This window comes from Telmatherina bonti (genome assembly GCF_933228915.1).
Source record: "Telmatherina bonti genome assembly, chromosome: 17".
Classification (NCBI taxonomy): Eukaryota; Metazoa; Chordata; class Actinopteri; order Atheriniformes; family Telmatherinidae; genus Telmatherina; species Telmatherina bonti.
The window spans coordinates 21,804,761-21,828,252 of record NC_136615.1 but is presented as its reverse complement, the minus strand read 5'-3'; the positions used below and the strand labels follow the sequence as shown (position 1 = coordinate 21,828,252).

Below are 23,492 nucleotides of genomic sequence, written 5' to 3'. Positions count from 1 at the left end.
TAAAAAGAAAACTATGCAAAGATACAGTACTGTAAACATGATGAAACACTTTCTTGCTCTTAGTTATTTTAAAGCCACATGTGCTGAAGAGGAGGTGCATTATGAGACCTAACAACCATAACAATTTCTATAGCACCATTGGCACATACCATGACATTCTTTAATGAACCTTACAATTTCTTTATCCATCACTTTGCAGCTACTGACACACCATGAAATCTTTTTTTAAAAGGAGGAAAAAAGCACTATAGAGATAAATGTATCTTATACACTGGTTCATGCTATTGTAGACGGATTTATCAAGTAGTTACACTGTAAGTGTACTCTCTTATCTGGCTTCATTGTGTCATGAGGGCTTATCATTCTGAAGCCCATTGGTTTTCCGGGTACAAAACCAAAATACCAGTGAACAAGCTGACATTTCAAAAAGCAGCTCACTACCAACAATAAAAGCCAAAGTGCTCCTTTCTTCCCTCCTCTACTCTCAGCACAGTCCCACAGCTTATTCCATGTGATCAATACTGAGCACAGATAAAAACAGACACCAAACCCAAAACTTGACACAAAATCACCACAGTCTCCTGTGACAAAAAAAAAAAAAGCTACTTGTCACACACAGATACACGGTCAGCATAAAATGTTTGACCTGACAACAAGCACACTCTGGTGGGAACAGATTTCTTGACAACATCCAACTGGGCGACTGTGTCATTTTGTGTGTGGGCTGATGTCTCTGTACATGATATAGCAGTAATGCTGGTTAAGCTCTTCTTAAACTACATAACACATGGAAGCTCTGCCCGGAAACCATCAGCCTCTAGAGGAAGAACACAGTCACTCATATCTATATGTGACATATGCAAAAAGCACAGATAGAGTGAACCGCGTTACAAGCCATGTTAGACATGTGTTTGACAGCATACAGAGACCTCTCCGCACAAGTACACATATTAATAGATACAAATTAACCTCCATTTTTGTCACAAGCACACACACACATAAATAAATACCAACAGCAACCCTGTAACGTTGCATGCAAATATGGACTGGGTTACAGTGCCCCCTGCTGGTCAAATAAAATGGAAAACTATTTCAAAGGCAAAAATATCATTTATAAAACTGTAAAACAGGTCATTCTGGAAATGCAAAGTGTTTGTGGGAAGAGGTTTAGAGATATATTGTACACATTATAATTGGCCATTCTGGAAAATTAGAAAGACAATGCTGACGTAACAGAGGGGGGTCCTACCTGTATGCCTTCAATCCTCTCAGTCACCACATAAGCGTGATGCATGGCAATAAGAGGAACCTTTACTCCTGCCATGTCCCCCAGCTTGGTGGCCCACACACCTGCATGCAACAAAGAAGAAGAAATATTCAACAAGAATATTTTGCCATTCTTAATTGTAAACATTTGTGAAATAACGCCATGTTGCTTCATATGATGGGAATATCAAGGCTCAAGTTGCCAAGCATTAATGATCAATTACTAAAACTCACCTGCACAGTTCACCACACAAGGTGTCTCAATGGTTCCATGGGCCGTCTCCACCGCCTTTACCTTCTTCACCCCGAAGCTGTCTGTTCGCACTTGAATACCAGTGACAGGGCAGTTCTCTATCACCTGATTTAATCAGGGCAATGTGATGTTACTCACATGTAAAGCTGATAAACCAAATAAACTAATCTTAAATATCCAATCAGTCCCTGAATATTGTAAATCATTAAGGTAATATTAGAGCCAGTCAGGTTTCCTGTTCTTTAGCACTGCACATGTAATAAATAGGAAATAATCTACAGACTGAAAATGCAGTTGGCCTTTGTCTTTTTCTCATCTCTATTTGTAGGACTGTATTTATGGATCTCACAGCATTATGCCTTTGCAGAGTCATGTCTGTTACTATGGCGATTTAACCCAAATGTCGACAACATTGAAAGATTAAAAGAGCATGTATACACACCAGCCCACTGGCAAACTAATCCTCTTGTATGCAGAGTAAATATTATGCAGACTAATGAATGAGTTGTTTTTTTATTTGTTTGGATCCCCATCAGCTTGTAGCAGCTAGCTTCTATTCTGATCATGCATGCTGTTAGTTACATTGTGGCATTCAAGCTCAAATTTATAAGATTGCTGGGACAGGCTCCAGCTTCCCTTAATTGAACTAAGTGCTTCAGAAAATGACTGAATGACTGATCTATCAGAAAGATCCAGCAATGTTTAGCTTTGCAAAATGATAGAGCAAAGGTATCTCTTATCTTGTAATTTTCTAACCACTAAAACAAACATGCACACATCCGACAGTAAACCCCCAACCCCTACCCCACACACACACAAACACACACACACACTCTATTTGTTTATATACCAGTGTTACTGTGTTCAAAAAGGAGCTTTTTAACATATGAGGAAATTAGCATCACATGGGAAGAAGTAAGGTCAAAACTGAAGAAAGAGGTGGTTAGTAAATCAGCCCTCCTTACCGTGGCTCCCCTAGCAGAGGCAGCTCTGGTCAGGGTGGTACAGGTGCCTGCAGGATCCATGGTACCGTCTTTTGGGACGTACAGTGTACCATAGAGATCATCTACATTCATCAGCGGATAAAGGTCTTTGGTCTCCGCTGGAGATAAGACATGGGACTCGATGCCATACACCTTTCCCAACTAGAGCGCAAAGAAAAGACATTCTATCAGAACATGAAATCACATGAATATATCTACCTTTTTCTAACCTTGAGACATTCACGGGTATATACTATTAAGCTAAATATTGCCAAAACCTGGTTTCTTACATGGTAGTTAATCTTTCTAAGGATAACTCCATTTTTAAACATTGACAAATTAACCGGAAAAGTTAAGGAAAAAATGATTTTGTGGAGAAATAACAAGCATTTTAAAGAGAAAGCTACTCAATGCAAAAGAGTATGTAAGGGTATGTAAGGGTAAGAGTATGTAACTATGTAAGGAATAAGGGATTAAAATCCAAAACAGTCATGATTATGCGGTGAAAGTCGATGCATGCCTGTAGAAACTACTAGCAAAAACAGCTCATGTTTTGGTCCACAAATATCATCACCAATATCCACCAATCACTGTTACTTCTGAAGACTAAATACAGTTTTGGAGGCAGCATCATGTTCTGATTCGGTTGGACGTTGGACACAAGCTTCACAACCACAAAATATACGTGCCTTAAAAAACAGCCTGTAGTCGCTGCTAAACATGCATCTACATGCAAGACAGTATATATGTCCAAAGTCAGTCCTTGAGGGTCGCTGTTCTGTAGGTTTTCATGTATTCTTGTTCCAACATACAGAATGAAGTTCTGTACAGTGAGTGATTAGTTTGAGTCAGGTGTATTGGAGCAGGAATACATGGAAAAACTGCAGGATTGTGGCCCTCAAGGACCAGAGCTTGACATGCCTGGTCTAATTTATCTTGTGTCGTTATTATCTTATTCTGAAACCATGGTTTTATTTGTAGAGAAAAATTGCAGAAGCGGTCTTAAGTGCCATAAATATGAGAATAATTTAGAAAGTTGTTTGTAATTTCTACACCTCTGATGATTCTGAAAGAAGGGGAAACCTTTGTGTAATACTCTCCATTCATCAAACATTGCTGTGTTTTGTTCTTTGTTTCTTGTGGAAAAATAAAAAAAATTAAAAAAAAACTCTGAAGGTTTGTTTCTATGGAATCCTTTCATGGCTAATCACATCTTATACCAATTGATTACATATCAAACTAACAGCAGCATAATGCTGAAACGGTCTCTGTGACATTTTCTTTGGCATTTAGGCAAACAAAAAAAAAAGAAACGGAAAACAAATAAATTCTCATTTCAGTGCTTTGGAAAGATCTACTTTCAAAGCCCTATCTGTACTGCTGCTTTTGTCCTCTTGAAGGACAAAATATTTTCATTGATTTAACTAAATATAAGCATACACACACACACATATATATATATATATATAGATATATAGATATATAGATAGATAGATAGATAGATAGATAGATAGATAGATAGATAGATAGATAGATAGATAGATAGATAAGAGCTAATATTGCAGCTCTATTTTATACCATATGTAGGCAAAACTTTCTTTGTCCTTACCGACATTAGTCGCTTGTACTCATCCAGTCTCTGCTTGTTAGAAGCAATGAAGAGTCCTCCATTCTGGATCCAACCAGTGTGGAGACCTGTTTCTTCCTCCAGATCTTTACTGATGACATTCCGGGTGTGGGCCAAGAGCTCTACCTCCACATCGCTGGGACGGAGCTGCCACAGTAGGCCTATTGAACAGATGGATCAGCTGACGTGCAAAAACACTCAAACATCATTTAGGTAAAATCACAGTTGAGTGTAAATATAATCTCTTTGAAATTAGATTAGGGTATTGCAAAAACGTTTGACATATGTGGACTTTCTTTAAGTTAGCTGATTTCACAAAAGTCCAAAACTCTACTAAAGCAAAATAAACCTGTAGTTGACTTTCTTTGTTAATTCAGTTTTTTTTTTCTTCAGGCTCTGTTCTACAACTTCAATTTTGCGCCAATCTGAATTACTATTTTGGCATCTTTATCAGGAAAAGATGCAGTGAAGATGTGGTATTTTTTACAGTATCTTTAATAAAAAAATAAATAAATAAAAAAAAAAACACACAATGCTGTTTGTGGATACAGGATTACATGGCCATGTGATGTTTGGTTGTGGTGACTAACTTCAAAATCAAAACAAACAAACAGAGGAAAAATGGCAGAAGATTGGACGAGATTAAGTATAAAATGAAAGAAGGCAAAAAAAATGAGTTTATAAATCTGATAGTGATAATTATGCTGTTGATCCTGTTTTTTTTTCCCATTAGTGTTACTTTTTGTCTGAAAATGCTGGAAACTTAAATAGTATGCTGACCAACAGCATGAAAAGTAGCTTTTTTATTTTAGCATGTTTCCCAGCAGGTACCTACAAACTCCTAACACCTGCCAATCTCCTTACAGTTACCTGCAGTGTGCCAGGTGGTGCCAGCAGTCAGTCTGTCTCTCTCCAGCAGAACTACATTGGTCATCCCCATTTTTGCCAGGTGGTAGAGGGTCTGACAGCCCAGACTGCCGCCTCCAATCACAACCGCATCAGCCGACCTGACGGGGGAGAATAAGGTCAGCTGATGGCACAAGTTTCAAAGAGGGAGAAGGACATTGCCTTTCATAATACGGTAGTTAGTCAAAGCGTTTGCTAAACCACAGATGAAGACTTTATATACTTAAAGGACCAGTTTGTACTTTACTGAAATTAAACTTGTCACAAGAGAGGAGAGGAATGATGCTAATCCCAAGGCCATCGGTCTACAGATAAATAAAGAGCCAACAGCTCATCTGGCTCTAAATGAAGCTGACAAGATGCAAAATCTAGATACACAACATTTTTACAACAAGGCACTAAATCATCACCTTAACAAGTACTAAACTAAAACATCAAAATCTAAATGGATGCCAGATTTTCAATGTATATATATATATATATATATATATATATATATATATATATATATATATATATATATATATATATATATATATATATATATATATATACACACACTTGAAATACTACTTTAATCCAGTAAGTAGTCTATCCATCCATCCATGAAGCCAACCTGGGCAAAGGCTTCGTGGGTCCAGATGAGACTCCATCCTCCTGTTTCAGGGTCCTCTCATAAGGCACGTTCTTTTCCTTGGTGTGCTCTGAGCTGTAGGACCGAGTGCTTGCCCGGCAGAGAGGAGACAGTGGAGGCCGCAATGCTGTCACAACTCGTTGAACTGCTTTTCCAAGGAAGGCCATGGCCACTGTGGACAGACACAAAAGATCACATTTATACAGCAGGAGAACTTAATGACATGTCACACTTCATATTAACTAGCTACTCAAGTTAAAGTACTTGTTTATTATTCTATTTACAGAACATGACATGAGTATGCCTTTGTGGAATATTATACAGTCAACTAAGTCAATATTCTGTAATAACTGTATAAGTATTTTCTCTTATGAACAACAAAATACTATATCAAGTGGATACATTGGAAGGATACATAACATAACACAACAAGACTGTCTGCACCAAAAGGGAACATATGTTTAACATAAATGTAACGTCTAACTTCAGACATTTAGACTGTGCCACCACATGTTTGTCTGCATCACAGCTCCTCAGACACAATTGTGGGAAGGAAAATAAAGAATTTGTTGTTAGATGGGAGATTGTCAGAGATACATCTGTGAACAACTCTGAAAGCAGTTTATGTAGCAGTTCAAACACAGGTGTCACTCTGGTTCTTGAGGGCTACTGTCCTGCAGGTTTTGTTATTTCAGCCTGATTCAAATAATATGGATCCAACAGCTTCTTGTCACCTTCCTTACAATGACACACTATTTTCAATCAGTATACAGTTTTATGGTAGCTGCATGAAGGAAGTCCTCAGGATAAGGCATAACTTATTGCTTATCATTTAATGATAATAAATAAGAAAACAAATTTTTTACATGCAAACTTAGAAAAGAGAATCATATGAACCCCTCTTTTTTCTCTAAAATGAGACCAAAATAAATATTTTGGCTCAACGTGGACGTGGGAGTCTGATGATATGGAGGTGTATAAGTTCAAATGGTTCTAAATGAATTACACCAATAGATAAGTTCTTCCCAACATACTGTAAACACACAGCTCGAGTAACTAAAAGAGCTTTGCAGACTGACGAATAATGCAGCATGACTGAACAAAACAAGGGTTTCAAAGGAGGAAAAGCTGAAAACAACTATATGCCCAGTACATTGGATAACTTGATTCAAAATGGACAACTCTGATGTATTTTAAAGAAAACTGTTGAGCAATACAACTCCACAAAATAGCAAAAAGCAGCCAAAGAAAAATATGTCCCTCAAGAATTACAGAACACTACATAACACCTAAGCTCTCCATGCTGGGATAAGCCTTACACGTGTTGAAAAACAATGTGCAGAGCTGACAACAACATAGTTTAAAAACTTGCAGATTGAAGCTCAGAGTGTTCCATCATTACAGATAATGATTAAACCCCTGCAATCACAAGGGCGGGGGTCAAACTAAAGCAAGTCAGGATCAGGTGCCCTAAACTGGGTAGATCCAGTAGGAACTGGGCTGCCGAGAACACAGGAAACTTTTCAGTTCATACATAAACAAGAAAGGCAAAAATAAAATCAGGTTAAGGAGGCCTGCTGTACAAGCATTTATGTGCAGATGTCTTTATGGCCAACGCAGCAGTGGGCGCTTATAGTCCAGTTACGTAAACCGCCTGAGCCCAGTGTGTTGTCCTGCAGAGCTCGTGCAAGTAAAGTTTGAAAGAAAGTTAACAAACCTGCACAAAGACAAATACTTCACGTATTATAACATTAAGCAAACTGAATGCAGTCACGCGGGAACTACTCGTTAGAAAAATTCAATAATTAGCTGCAACGTGGAATAAGCAAACTGAATGCAGTCACGCGGGAACTACTCGTTAGAAAAATTCAATAATTAGCTGCAACGTGGAATAAGGCTAGCACGCGATCTCCCGCACTCACGACCTGTTAGTACAAAGCTCTAACGAAGTCGCGAGATGCATCACACGTTTTTTTTTCTAGATTGAGTTTGTCTCCACGTGAAAACTTACACTGCGTTCCTTTGGACGGTCCTGGAAAACACACGGTTTGGGTTGTAAAACGGAGAAAAGGGGAGGAAATAAATAGAAAGAAAGGACCCTGAAAGGTGGGGGAAATGGCCGAATAGCTCCGAACACAGAAGAAAAAGTGAGAGAGAGCTGCTAGTGTGGCCCAGAAGGTACAGCTGTCAAATAGTACGAGCTGCAGCTGAAGTTTCTGCCTTCAGCCCTCCCTCTGTTACGGTGGCTGCATACTGTACGTATAAATGCAAGAAGAGGGCTGGCACTTAGTTCTGCATCAAATGGATCGTTAAGCAAAGACGATCAATGCAACTTTTCAGCTGAGGCAGAAATAAACCAGATGATATGTATCAATAAAGTCTAAAATATTCTGTTGCTCCATCAAACCACAGACTTGAACTGAATATTTTACTTTTTTTTTTTTTTTTTTGCAAAGGATAACCCTCTTACAACTGCAGCCAATTATGTTAGCATGAGAGTAAAACGAATATAAATTAGGAATTGTTTAGGCAAAGCTTGTGAAATAACTCGTTTGGGTGCAAGAAATTATCTGGAGGTTCATGGCTGAGCTATTTTACCCATAACTATATATTTTGCATGTCTGAAAATATTGAGATGCCAAATTAGGGTTTTGAAACCTGCATATTCTAAGTATGATATATGCATCCTATTTCATCAACACACACCTATAGAGCTTGCACATAAAAAAAATGTTGATGGACATTGAGAAGAAAACCCAGAACATATATGTTTTTGGTGTTTTCCTTCTGTTTGAGGTTTAGGTGTGTTTGTGGGGAGATGTCAGGGTAGCAGCTGCTTCTGCAACAAATCCCTACAGGCCCAGTGAGCAACCACGCAGAAGTAGATCAGAAGATTATCTATGAACATCCCAGAGTTTGTGAGTGAAGTATTAGATGTAAAACTATGTAATAGTGAGAGAGGAAGATATTTACAAAAAGCTTGAGACTGAAACCTTTCTGCAGCTCAGTCATGTACTGTCTGATAATTTGACCTCCTTAGTCCACACCTCCTGACCAGCAACCAATAAGGTGCTGAGTTGAGGTTCCCTCCTGTGGGAGGAGGTTCTGTCTAGTTCATTCAGCATTCAGCTGGACATGAGCTGAATGTTGAAGCTACTGCCTGTTGCTCTGTCTTATGTATGGGTGTGTTTAGCTGTGTGTGAGAAACAGACTGTAGCAACCTTTCAACTTTTTTTGCCCCTTTTTTATGTGGCTGAGTATCAGTTCCCCAAAAAGAGCACAACAAGGATAGATGTTTGTTTGCACACACGTGCAAGCTTATGTGCTGGGCTTGAGCAAACAGCGGCGCTACAAATGTAAAGTTTGTAAAATGTGACCTATCCCCAGCTTCAGTTCATTCATTCTGATCTGTGGCATGAGGAAGAAATTAGGTCATGTGAACCTGTTTCTATGTGCAGACAGCTGTACTCTACTCAGGGGGAAATGTTTGCGCATATTCGTTGTTTATTGTTTATTTTAGCCACATTAAGAAAAACCCACATAGTTGATGCCATATCCACATTTAAAAAAAATAAAAAGAAAAGAAATAAAGGGAATCAAAACAGGAAGAAAGAAAATTCAAACTTTTCCATGTAGACAGAAAACAAAATGAGACATTAAGGAGTGACAAGGCATCAAATCATTTGCAAAGATTCTGTTGTCAAAAATACTGAACAAGGTACAACATCTGTCAAAATGATGTTCACAGTGATGAATCAGATTAATCAGTGTAGTCTATTTAAGGTATTTAGATTTGAAATCAAGAGACAGGTGTGAAATAAAGAAGCAAAACTTGGTATTTAATGTTCGCTCATGGGTCTTCTATACTAACCAGACTTCTGAATTCATGACATGGATTAAAATAAACTAAATTCTCTAAAAAGAAAACTGATCTTACTACTGTTGGTTGATAGATTACAGACTAAAAGAAATGTTAGAACAAAATGATAACAGAATATCCGTTTATATAATTGTTTGACACAAATGCTTCCTATATATAGCCGTAGCTATAGAAGTGAAACAGAAGAAGCCTCTGAACACGCTACACTTTTCCATTCCTATGTTGTGTATGATAGTGATAAGTAATAAGGAGGGATTAAAAACTGATTGATAAAGTTTAATTGATTTTCAAATAATTCTTCAAATTTCCTTGAAAGAAAAGTTTAGACATCTATATTCAGGCCATGTTTTAATTTAACTAGTTTATTTTTTATTCAACTTTTCCCCAGGGTCCCCTATTGTCATCTAAATTACTACAAAACATACAAGTCTGAGTAAAATTTAAAGCTACATGGTTGTTACTGGATGAGAAATTTGTAATAAATAAATATGTACTACTAAAATTTTAGATAAAAATCCAGTTACTAGTTCTTCGCGACGGACTGGCGAGCTGTCCAGGGTGTACCCTGCCTTTCATCCGAAAGACTGCTGGGATAGGCTCCAGCTTCCCTGTGACCCTGAATTGGATTATGCAGTTAGGAAAATGAATGAATAGTTCTTTGTGAAAATTTCTTCCAGTTTCTAATTGTTTTTAATTACTTCTGAATAAAAAAAATACTCAATGCATATTTTATTGTTACTCAGTTATATCAAATTTTGCCCTGCTTACCCCACTGTCTGTTACATTAATTGTTTGAATCAGACCGCATAAGCGTTAAACTTTGTCTTTAATGGATTTTGTTAAATTTGCAAGTCACTGTATAGCCTGACAAGATCATCCTGGACTGTTTTTAAGGTTTTTTTTTTTGTTTTTTTTTTTTTTTTTAAAATCTAATCCTTCATATAATCAGCAAGTTGCATCAGACATAATTAAAACGTTGTTAATAATTACTTAAGGTTGTGTTATTCACACATGTAAAAGACACCTAGTGCTGTCGCAAATGGAGCTAAAAGACCCAAAGAAAAGTTCAGGTGTGGAAAGTTGGGATGGGGGATTGGGAAAATACTTCAGCCTGATAAGAAAAATCCTTGCAGCTGTTAAAAAGAACCCAAACACAATCCTCAGCTATATCATTGCTGCTTTAGAGTGCCTGTGTTTCTGGAAGACTTTGACACCTTAATTAAGCAAGACATGCTAAACATTGCAATGTTATCTGCAACAAAGAGTGAGAGCATAGGTTGGAATTTGTCAATAAGCAGACAAGCCAGAAAGGTTACAAGGAGGTTCGGGCATGTACAGCTGCCTCTGGAACGATCTCACCTATCCTCATTAATGATGACAGGAACAGCAGAATGAATTCAGGAGAAAAACATTTGTCTCACAGAGTACAAAGCAATTCCTCAACAAAAAAACAATGTTCCACAGTACATTGCCTAAATTACTCAAGCTAGCAGTTGCACATTCTGGGAGGGTTTAGATTGCTCCGTATGTCACCAAATTTAAGTTAAACTGGTATTTTACCTGTTGAAATGGATAGTCAAAACAGAGAAGCTAAGTCGAAGCTGCTTAAACTCAGAGCATGACATCTTATACCCTCTTGTGGTGGATTTTTGTCAGTGCATCAGCAGACAAACAGCATGACCACATATAGAAAATGTAAAGTTTTAAGTTTATAATTGATTCAAATTCTAACTGTTTCTAATCCAGTTGTCCATACATTGTGCTGAAAAACAAGAATACAAATGCTCACAGACACAGAAAGGCAAACAAACCATTAACCAGCTTAACTGCTGGTTGCACATTATGCTGCGACTCATTAGTCAAGCACACCAACAACGACTCAATAAATTAAGATACATGCATGAAGAGAAACTTGCATATCAGAAAATGAAAACAAAGCAGAGATTTTAACAAAAATAAATGTAAGAACTAAATGAGATGTGACGACTAACTTCAGCCTATGAAGGGACTCAAAATATTAATTTATTTCCAAGCTTGCCTCTACAACAATCAACACATTCTTAGAGTGAAATGAATCTGAGTCTAAAAGGAAGCTTTATGAACACTCTATACTAAAAGATTATTAAGGTTGCTGTTTGTGCAGAACATGATTGCATTATTTCAGTACCAAGAATATTTATTGCCTTTTCAGACAACATATTCAGTCATGAGCAGACGATTTATTACAGTTTCAGATTATTCAAAAATAAAGAAGTTTTAAAACCTGGAAAATGTTGTGTATGGTAGGAATTGCTTTGCGTTAGATTTGTTTGTACATCTCAACAGTATCAGTGGAAGACATGCATTTGGACAAACTGGTAAATACAGAAATATAACATGAAAAAAGACCAAAACTTAACAATCATGATAACAATGGTTTACTTTTCTATTGGATTCACTGGGAGCTGTCAACGGTGCAGCCTCTATGTTGGATTGACATAACAGAGACCCCTCTCTTTTTTTTTTCAAGCACTCTAATCATTATGTATAAAACCCCCATAAGGAAACATGTAACCTAAAAAAATATCTTGACATTAACCATAAAAAAATGTTTAAAAAGTCTGAATAAAGCAACACAACTAAATGTATTAGCAAAGTTAAAAACATTCAAAAGATTTGATTGTATGAGAAAAATCTCTTGTGCAAGTTCCTGCATTTGAAATGCTCAGACATCTGTACAAAAAGTCCAGTTCCTGAGACACTGAACATGTCAGAGATCCGACACAGACTGAGAACACATTCTCCTCTTGGTATCTTGTTTTCTGACGTCATGGTCTCTTGAGCTGATGGGTATCAACACCTCCAACTTCTCTGCACTAAAGTTCATCCCTGTAGGAGGCCGACAACACATCAGGCGCCGGCACAGCCCCTTTCAGGGTCTTGTGAGAACCCCTCCAATCGGTCCTTACAGAGTCATCATCCCACAGAGTTGAGGTCTCTGTGTCACTCACCCAGTTGGGATCACCGGCATAGTGACATGGTTGTACCAGGAGGGGGCGTGTACTGAAGGCTTGTAAGTATCTGTTGGGGAAATGGGACTTGTAGTCCTCACTGCAAAAGGAAGAGCACAGACAGAGATAACATTGACAAGACTAAAACTGCTCTAGTTGCATGCTTTCAGTCAACAATTGTTAATTAGAGTGTTAATTACTGATTTTGCTGATTTATTTTTAGACATTTGACAAGAGATGGAGTGGCTGATTTCAGAGAGGGCTTGGTTGCTTTGAGAATGAAGTGCGACAGAAGGACCAATGAGTGGGGTGCAGTCATTACGTATTTCTCAGCAGGGTAGTCAAGCATATCAAATTAGAACCACAGAGGTGAGAGAGGGATGGAGAACAGAGAAAGTGGACTGGCTATAGGCCAGATTTCCACACATGGTGGAGCACAAGCCAAGCCAAGTCGTCTGGTTTGCAGATCTTTGCAAACAAGATTAGTTTAGAGTCTTGCAGTCAGTGCCTGATGATGAGAACAGTTTGCTGCTTGGGGCTGATGTCATAAATGTTTAGATTAGAAATAAGGTAAGGGTCTCATGAGACCATGTGGTGGAGCTGCTACCTTATAAATCTGTTTTATATGCATCAGCTTAGTGACAGAAATTTTGAGGGACACTGACAGGATTCAGATACTGCTCTTGTTTTGGCAAAGCTTTAGTTTTTTTGTACTGGACAACTGACAAGCTATCATCTCTGTGTTGTGCAATGTTTTGAACTAAATGCAACCACACTCTCAAAGACAAAGCAAACATGGTAGCGCTTAGCAACTTTAGCGATAGTTTTATATTGGTTTTTCCGCAGAAGACTCGAAATACAGCTGAAGCTTGTGGGAATGTAAGTTTGCAGGAATGTGGTCACAAAATCAAAGACAAATTCATATTTTCACTTAATAAAGAAGACACCAATTGAAGCTGAATGAAAACTAAACAGGCAATCCTGAAAGTGACAACTTCAAATAAGTGTCAAACAATTTGAAATAAAGTCATTCAAGAAAAAAATTTGGGATATATATATATATATATAAGAAATAAAAGAAATGTTTTACAATCAAACGCTAATGTGGAATTTTGTCAGAAAATATATTAATTATTCATTTCAGCTGAAATAGCTTTTTTGAGAAGTCTACCTCTGAATCCTGTCTGGGAGTTTATCTGTGGTTCTGCACCAGAAAAATGGCAGAAAGTCAGCCTCAGAGAGATGCTCTCATTATACTTGTACTTTGTTAAAAAAAACAAAATGTAAAATGGGTCCTAAAATGTCTTATTTGGCTTCTATAAAACCCTCCTTTTAAGTAAAACTGCCGTTTTTACATTAACTCTTTAATCTGCATGACCTGCAAAAACCTAAACTAAATATAAAGTGTCTACAGAAGTTTAGACAGCCACAGAAGAGATTGATTTTAACAGCTATGAGGTCCGTATTTGGTTTTATAGGGCATGGAGAACACTGAGATTATAGAGTACTGGTTTTTACTAGAGAAGCCATTAAATATGAATAAAAATGAAATGAAGCAGCTTTACATATGGGTGTAAGTTTTTTTCCTTTATGATACATACTTTGGATGCTTGTCATACATGATGGGGAGAAATTCATCGACAGGCAACATCTTGGAGAGAGGCTCTGCATTGAGCAGTTTCTGGGCTCCCTGCTGAGAGATGGCATAAGACAAAGTCCAGTACGAGTAGTCGGCCACCACCAAGTTCCGAACGTTCTCCACCGCCTCCTCGTTTCCAGGATTCACCTGCTTCCTGCCAAAATATCTGTGACCAGAAGAAACAAGTGTGAGGAATGAAGAGCTTGATAACAAAAGAACGATGAACAACACACGCCCTAAGTGAACGCCTGCTTGTTCCTTATTTTATTTTGTTCCCCGTGTACTTAATCAACACAATCTGCGCTCCAAAAAAAAGTTGGTAATATCCCATTTTCCTGCTGACAAATGCTTTCAAAATTCTTTTCATCGTGTCTCTACAGTTTAACCTCATCTATCTGGTATGATTTTGAAATCAAAACCATTTGTTTCTGTGCTGGCACGCAGACAGGCATGTGGCTAGACACAGAGGAGTGAATACTTACACCCCGGCAACAAAACAAAAATAGCACCAGAGGAGGTTTTTTTGTCCAAATCACTTCCTTCCCCCATGACTATTACATGACTATCTAAGCATATGCTATTTTTGCTCATGTCTGCCAATTTAAAATCTTTATCAATACTGGAACCATGAGAATGACAAGTGTCTCACATGATGTCCCAGTCAAGCTCCACCTGCTCCACCTCCTCCATCAGCCTGAGCACCCGTCGCTTGAAGTTGGCTTGAAAGCGAACATCGTCTTCAAAGACCAAGGCTTTGTCCATCTGCGTGTCCACAATCTGAAAGGAAAATGAACATATTTATAGATGCTACAGACCAAACCAATAAAAGAACACATGTAGGGACCAGCATCCAATATCTGCTTTTCTCCATGGATTTTGTTTTATGTGTAAAATCTCAGCATCATGGTGGTTTTAGCTTTGAGTTGATAAAAGAGTAGTTTGTATGCCTCTTCATTACTATGGAAGTTGATTCTTTAGTTTAAAAATGCATTTACAATGTTAAGAGGCACGATAGAATGTCCCCACAGACTTTCATATTACCATCTCCTCTTTACTGCAACACTAATATTCAGTAAATAGTAACTGGAACCATAAACATCATATATACATAGACGCCGCATTGTATCACGCTGCCTATACGAGCTGACGTCTCATCGCGCCGCCATCTTGGATGGGTCTCCTATGCGCCTCCAATGCATTTATTTGTAAAGTGTAGGGCCAACCACAACTATCATTTTCATGAATTATTACCTTATTTTTCTCACAGTTTGGTTTGTTACAAAGGGCAGAGATATTGTTATGATACAGATCACTGTAAAACATATATACACGTTGTTCCATAAAAAAAGAGTTATGTGGGGAAACTACGTTGACTCTGCAGCGAAACTCGAAAGCGGAAACCCATCCAATATGGCAGCGATACTGGTTCACTCTCCAGCAGTCAATGAGGCGTCTACGTATATATGATGTCAATGACTGGAACAATGTTTCCAACAGGGCAGAGAATGAGCAAATAAACTAATACAGTCAATGAATGTGCAATGAATCACTGAGTAGAAAATTATGAACACAATCTTTAAACAAATCTTCTATAAATTTTTTTTTTATACATTTTGATCTCTACTCAGAAAAAGAAAAGAAGAAAGTAAGTTAAGAGTAAGTTAACAGCCTATTTAGCACCAACATGTGGTTTCACTTGCACTGAGAAGGTGATAAGGAGGAGAAACACATAATATAACAGATCAGAAGAATATATTTGTTTTGCTTTTAACTCTCTTCTTCTTTTGATTCTTTTCAGTATTTTGCAGACAGCTTTAACTGTTCATGCAGATGCCAACAAAGTTACCAATAAGTTGAGTTTTCCCATTAACATTTAAAGAAATAAATCTGGTTTACTATGTCAGCACCCACAGCAGTTGACACCCTATGCTCCTGCCTATACTGCCTAAAGACTTGCACTGGACAATGTGGACGTAACTTCTGGGTCTAAAATGCAAAGCCAATGCAAAAAATGCCTTATATCTGTATTCTTTCAGAAGACCAGCAGGATACGTATCCTATAACTCCAAAGACTGTAAATCAAAGTCTAATAATAGCCAAGTATATGGGAAACAGATCGTCAATACATCATCATAAATCAATAAATACAAAGTGCCAGTTTCCCAATCTTCTATAACGCAAACAAAACAATCTTTAAAATATGTAAATGACCTTGTACTTAAAAAGCGCTTCTTTAAAATCCGAATTTGGCATTATCTTGGCAAGACAAGCTGATTTTTGAATGGAGACGACACAGACAATCTCTCAATTGTGCATACATGCTAAGATCTCACCCAGCATTGGTAAGTCATCACTGTTGTTGCCAGAGAAAGAAACAATAAATAAATAAGATTTATATCCAGGTTTTATGAAAAGCATATTGCACTATAAAATGTGTTATTTGGGTTGTAAACAACATTGTAATAAAGTTTTAACAGCCTATTCTGTTGTTAAAACTTGCTCTTCTTTCATTTCTTTAAAAATCTGGATTGCATGGGTCCTACAGTGTAAAACCAGGTTTTGTTTTTCACACTCAAATATGATGTAGGCCTTGAAACTTTGCCCACCATTTTTAATTTGTTATCCAACACATATCACACTAGTTTCGGACTTCAAAACTTTTACAGAGCTTTTGAGAAAATATCCCAGCAAATGGGCAGATTTGTGTTTTTGATGGGTGTAAAAAGAAACATCACTGGACTTTTTTCTTTACCTGCAGGTACGAAGGACAACAAGATCAAACTGCTGAAGCAGCAACTTGCCGCAGCACTTATGGCAGCTGCTACAACCTGCCACGAGCCGCCACAGCATGCCAGAGGCTGCTACAGCTGCTGCAACAGGACGGTGGTGCAACAGTTCTAATGGCTCAGACTGATACAGATCAGGGCAACCTGTAGGGGACCCCCCCCAAGACCTCACACCCCATACCTGCAGTTTCTAGTATTTATCCACATTTGGTAGTTGGTGGACTTATGCAAAAAGCAGGGGGTGTATATACACTGAATATTGGATCAATTAAATTGAAATCAATTTCTAACATCTAATGATTGTAACCCAGTTCTACTAAAGACCAGCTCTTATCAGCAGGGTGACAAACAATCTTTTCTGATTGCAGTAAAAGCATTTTCTTCCAAAAAGAAGCAGTCAGTCATGCTTTAGGAGCAACTACATGTCTGCTGTAGGCTTGCATGTGTGTGTGGATTTCCTCTCACCTCCTTCCAGATGTAATAATGGCTGAGGAAGCAGCCCACCTCTCCTTTGGTGAGGGTGCGTCCGGAGAATGGGTCGTAGTAGCCTGGCAGCAGGTCAACACCCAAGATCTTAATATCACTGCTGTTCAATGCACTGCATACACAGACACATTGTTTATTTGCTTCCCAATCATCTGTTGACTTCATTCCAATTTAGCTCAAAATGTGATTACTAATGAACCTTAAATCATCAGACAAATCGAGCACTAGGAGCTGAATTGTTTTTTTTTTATGTGAGACAGGTTAGAGAGGAATAGAATGAACACAACATAAAAACTCTTTCCACTTGTTATAATAAGGAAGCTCGGAGAGTGTGCTCACTTTCCATCCACAGCAGCTATCACCTTGACATCTATCTCCAGCTCATTCAGAGAGGACAACATTCTGTCTCTGCGGTCCGCCCGACGTCGTAGATTTATCAGATAAATCTGAGACCAGAAGGAGAAATTTCACATCACTGCAGGTAGACACACCTACATCTGTCTAAAATTCTTTATCAGTAATAAAAATATTTAAAGTTGAAGGGTGTTTAATCTTTGGTTTGAACACACTCATTGCATAGCTTCTTATATGACAATAACAATAAATATAGCTGCCGTACAGATAACAAGCCTGACGTATGTGTTGTGATTGACAATAACCAAAACTTTATTGATTTTTTCTTTTGCTGCTGACATGACAATTTTTTTTTTTTTTTTTTTTTAATAAACCTTAAAAAAACAGAACAGTGCTTTAATTTATTTGAAAGCCTTTGTAATCAAAGATCATGATGAGGAAAGCAATAAAGGCACTCTCACCTCATCAAATCCCATCAGGTCTCTCTGCTTTGGGAACATGTGAATAAACTGAGAGGGATACATAGGGGGACCATCAACTATATGATAGCAAGGACACATGAGTTAGAAGATTAAAATGAAGAACAAAACAAACAGCATCAACCTGAGCAGATCTGAGTCTAATAATGTCACAATGTCTTCTTTTTTTTTTGCAGCCGTCTCAGTGTTAGTCTTTAACGTCATTACAAAACAGTGAATAAGTGTGTTCTTACTCATAGACTCCAGATGGACATGGACAAAGTTAAGACGATCGTCCTCCAATGTGTGGTGAGGTTTGGCAGGAACATTTAGGTAACCATAGCGCTCCTTGTTGCACAAGTACATCTGTATAGCTGTATAGCAGCAACAATCATCAGACAGTCAGTACTTTAATGAATGAATATGAGAGACATTTATTGTTAAACGTCATAGGATATCTAGCGTTTTTATGTTGTAGAGCACATTGTTGGGTTTATTTTTCCCTCCAGAATATATCAAAATCCTGATTTATGCAATACTGCCATATCACACTATTACCAATATGACTGATAGATTATATTCCTGCTCTCATAAGAGCTCCCTACGCACCAACAGCTTCCAATTACAAACACTACTCTTAAAATTCACTGCAAAGATAAATGAGAAAGTTGTCTAAGGCCAATTGACTCCCTTCTTTATAGGGAAGGGAAAATTTAATAGAAAATTGAATATCTGGACATTTTGCTTCATAATTCTAAAATTGATTTTTTTTTTTTTTTTCAAATAAATAAAAATAATCCATTACAATTTTTTTTGGTCATTTTTTATGATTTTATTGATCTTTTTACTTGTCTTCTTGGGCATCATAGCAGGTCTAGCTAATGTGTTGTTTTTTTCTAACTGAAATCAAGAAAAATGATGATCAAAAAAAGGTTTTCTACATTATTTTTGTTTTTAATCTACAAAAATAAGCAATATCGAAGAATTGTGAGAATCGCAGTTAAAATCAAATCGGCACCCAAAAAAATCGGAATTGAATTGAATCACAACAAAAGCATATGGTCACAGTCCTACTTCTTTACATGGTGTATAAACTTCCCTTATATATATATATATATATAGCTTATGTTGACCACCCAAAGCACTTTACACTGCATGTCACATTCACACACACACTCAATCAACCACCAACCTTCCAGCTGGGAGACAACTACTGAGTTACAGCCACCTTTTAAAGGGCCATTTCTAAACCTCTCCTTGAATATGGATTAAAACTGCTTCGAGATTTATTATAAAACTTTTATATTTTTTGGTAAACAAATTGAAACACACACCTGCTGCACGGCAGGAGAAGGCAAAAACAATGATGTCATCATATGGCCATGAGTAGTCATCACGAGGAGGGTAGAAAGCCAGTTTCTTCATGCCTTCCTTCCTCAAATCCAGCAGCAGGGTGCTGTGGACCATCGGCACGGGGAAGCAGCCCACCCTCTGACGATGACGGGTGGGGAAGTACTCTGCTGTTCGCCGATAATATCCCTAAAAAAGTACAAAATAAATAAAACTGATTATGAACTTGACAGTTCTGTTTGAGTTTGCCATTTTATATTCCAGCAGCTGCATGATTAAACAATCTAAGGCTTCTGACCTGTGGCGTGATACCACACCAGAAGTTGGAGTATGCTCCCTGAGAGTCTAACATGGGGGCAATGACGGACTTGTTCTCAGCTATCAGCAGGTTGATGGTGTCTGGGTTGGTGAGGATGTTGTCTGTGTCAGCATACTGAAAAGGAGACAGAGGACACATGGAAAAAATTAAGGTGGTGACAAAATCTGACAAGTAAGTAGTGCAATGCAAAGACAAGAATGACTCTCCAAGAATGTACCAGGATGTAGTCTGCCCAACGCTTCCTGGCAAAGTTTAGTGCTGCTTGCTTCAGCTTCATCACATACTCGTATCTACTGTTGGGCCAATGCTTAGGACCCAACTCTCCTGCATACGACCTGCGACCGAGACAAGTCATTACAGGATATTGGAATTTCATTAAACATGGTGGACAGATTAAGCTGGACAAAGAAGGCAAAAGGACGCTTGTCTCAGAGAAAGATGGAAATTAGGCTGAATGATCTCCAGCTAATGGCATTTTTAGAATTTAGACGTTTTTGAATGAAAAACACAAACATTTCTCTGTACATCTTTTAAACGTGTATATACTCTGTAGTCTTATCAAATACAGCTGATCCGAACAGTTTCATCACTGCAGCAGACTAGCAGAGCTCAGTCAGACTTAATAACTTACAGCCACATTTAATTTCTTGGACTCATATGGACAAGCTGAGACGTGCTGTTTTCATTCCACAAGTACATGATTTTTTTTTAAGCTATGCAATGTCTAACAGATCAAATACTGAATAAACAAAATATGTCCATAAGATTATTTAGAGTTAATTTGTGTGTGACTTCAGTTTTCCTTCTTATGAACAGATCTAATGAATAAATCCCAAGCTTCAACTGCTTACTCAACATAACTATCAATGAAGCTTATAAAAACAAATTTTTAAAAAAAAAATCATATTTCTGTACTTACGTGGGTTGCTCCATTGGTCTCCACTCCACATAATGGTAAAATTTCTGCATGACAGTCAGCCACTCTTTCAGTATGGCCGTGGTGTTGTCTGAGTTGTGATCTGTGGCTGCCCTGGAAAAACAAGGAACAGCCAAAACAGTCAAGCAGCTGCATCATCATCATGTTGATTTGAGGATGCAGTCACAGAGGTAATTATAGTTTTACATGTGTGAACGGGCAGCAGTTCTCAGCTCCAGTTATGCTTTCTATGCATTTTGTTGTACTCCACTAAACCTTTCCTGTACATAAAGCAGTGATGGCCAAAAAAAAAAAAAAAATCACAACGCCCTACCAAACGCCAGGTCAAAACTAAATTTGGATGTAAATTTGAAATTGCATCCTTTCATACTTCCAAATACATCCAACTAAAACGAAATGCAGATATCATTTCTTGTCATGGCAGCTGAGTTTGTTGTTGTTTTTCTTTTTGTGTGTGTGTTCAGCTCACAGCATGGCTTACTTAAGAAATAAAAGCACTTCTCCAGTAGTGTGCCGAGGTGAAGGCAACAGAACAGAAAAGTGCACGCCATACACAGCAGGAAATGAATGCGGCGCAGTGAAAGGCAGCCTGGGCTGTGAAAGGCACAGAGAGGACAGGGGAGGGGTCCTGCGCTGCTCCTTTCACAAACTCATTTAAATGCCATTGACCTTTTGAACGGTTGCTTTAGCCGGATAAAAAGGAGAGCCCTGTGCTGACAGCCTGGCAGTATACATGCAGTAAAAACCCACCACACAGAGATGCGGTCTTTGGGGTAGTTGAGTCTCTCCAGAGCTCCGAGGTAGTACGGCAAGGAATGAGCGGTGTTCCTGGCTATGATGGCGATCACCACGGTGGGAGGCTGCATTTTCGATTCTTCTGGATACTTTTCCTCCGAAAAGTAACTTTGTGCCCGAAAAATCAGAATCCATAGAAGTAAAAAGCGAAAGAACATGGTGGAGGCTGCTGGAGGAGCTGAGCTGCACGTCGGTGTACGCGTCAGCAGTCCAAGAAAAGAAAAGGGGGGGCTTTTCCAAACTTTTACCCCCTCTCCCTCCTTCCCTGTTTTTAGTCAGTGGAAGAAAATACAAACCCAATCTTGGAAAGGGTGTACAACTTCCGCTTTGACCAAAAAACAAACCCAAAAAACTACTTATTAAGCAGGATGGAGGCGTGATTTGGACAGATTTTAATTCATTAAACATGTGAGGGCAAGCCTCTTTTCTTTCATATGAAACAGGGCGTCATTTTATATTGTACAAGGCACAATAATATAACTAACTCCAACAATTCATAGTCAAGACATAACCTGTTTAAAACTGAGCAAAGCTTAAGTGACTTTTTAAGGGCTTAAATTGCTTATAAATTAACTTTTAAAAAAAATTGGACAGTGAATAAGTTTAGGATAATTATTCGTACACAAATATCGATATCTAAAGGTTAAATCATAGTTTGTAAATGTTTAATACAGTTGAAATGGGAATCACTGCAGTAACTGATAACCAAGTTATCAGTTTCGCAGACTCACCAGCAGAGGGAGGATTTGCTCCAACAGAGGGACCATGAGCTGACTTTTGTCTTGAGGCCTTTTATACTTCGGTTTTTTACTGTTTAATTGTGGGATTACTCACCAAGGACTCCACTAAGTGCAACTATTAGGATGCTTGGATTCTACTTAAGTATTTTCATATAACTTTATTCTATGTGTCTACAATAAGAGGGAAGATAGATCTTACTTTGTTGCATCTCTTGTCAATCAGTGCCAAACATGCCATATTAATTTTTATCATAAAGAGCATGGTAATGAACAGTTAAATGTCTAATAAAATAATAATGGGAGGCACAATGCATAATAACTTTGCTTATATATAATGTACTGATAATGTAATATAGTGATAAGTTCATGCATTTTGCTTTAGTATTCCACACTAGAGCTGCTGCTACTTCTTAAGATAATGTAGAACTTCATCCACAACCTAATCACCTCTTCTCAACCTCATATCGGTTACTAAAGCACAATGCAGTGCTTTTTTCCCTCTTCGGCTAATAGATAAATTATTGATAATGATGGCATCTAATGCTGTGATGTTTGCAGCACAGACTGGTGAAATGAAGGCCATGGTAGTAGTAGGAGTCTAGCATGAGAAGGATAAATACTGAGATTAAATGCTTGATACCTAATAAGACAAAATAACCTGAATTTATAAGATGGAATGCTTGAAGTCATTGTGATTATTTACATTAATCTACATTAATATTTACATTTAAATGAGGTTTACTGTGAGAGAGACAGAGTCAGTTTGGGAGATTAAAGAACATCATGGCATGTTCTTTTCTAATTTTATTGATCACTGAGGACCTTCATTCTTCAAATACAGTTATCAAAGTGTCACTTTCTATTTGAACATACCCTGAGGATATTGATGAGTAGTTGCTGAAGTCAAGATGCAACAGAAACCAGGTGTACTGACTTGATGCTTCAGGAGTGGGATAACTTTGAGACTTGCAAACACACTCAAGCAGAGGATTACAGCAGCGTGTGAGGGCTGTGGTCCACAATCACATTATAATTTGCACATTCACAGTCAAATCTTCAAAGAAACTATTAAACTAAACTAAAGAAGTA

At 37.9% G+C, this 23,492-nt stretch overlaps 2 protein-coding genes across 2 annotated transcripts in view; both read right to left on the bottom strand.

The window, feature by feature from the left end:
- The window catches only part of sardh (sarcosine dehydrogenase), a 38,842-nt gene extending 31,128 nt beyond the window's left edge, over positions 1-7,714 (bottom strand). The window contains exons 1-7 of the mRNA XM_079256784.1: positions 7,681-7,714; positions 5,652-5,841; positions 5,000-5,136; positions 4,112-4,290; positions 2,485-2,664; positions 1,501-1,624; positions 1,250-1,350 (exon numbers count right to left, since the gene is read on the bottom strand). Of these exons, the coding sequence (XP_079112910.1) occupies positions 1,250-1,350; positions 1,501-1,624; positions 2,485-2,664; positions 4,112-4,290; positions 5,000-5,136; positions 5,652-5,836 (906 nt within the window). The 5' untranslated portion in view covers positions 5,837-5,841; positions 7,681-7,714. The remainder of the gene's footprint in view (positions 1-1,249; positions 1,351-1,500; positions 1,625-2,484; positions 2,665-4,111; positions 4,291-4,999; positions 5,137-5,651; positions 5,842-7,680) is intronic.
- Positions 7,715-11,430: 3,716 nt separating this feature from the next.
- Positions 11,431-21,821, bottom strand: cercam (cerebral endothelial cell adhesion molecule; the record flags this gene model as incomplete). Its single annotated transcript, XM_079256881.1, has 12 exons — positions 11,431-12,639; positions 14,141-14,344; positions 14,828-14,955; positions 17,430-17,562; positions 17,790-17,896; positions 18,266-18,342; positions 18,517-18,636; positions 19,597-19,801; positions 19,911-20,045; positions 20,149-20,266; positions 20,851-20,961; positions 21,619-21,821. The coding sequence occupies 12 exons, from the start codon at positions 21,819-21,821 to the stop codon at positions 12,405-12,407; spliced, it is 1,776 nt and encodes a 591-aa protein (XP_079113007.1). The 3' UTR covers positions 11,431-12,404.
- Positions 21,822-23,492: the final 1,671 nt, after the last annotated feature.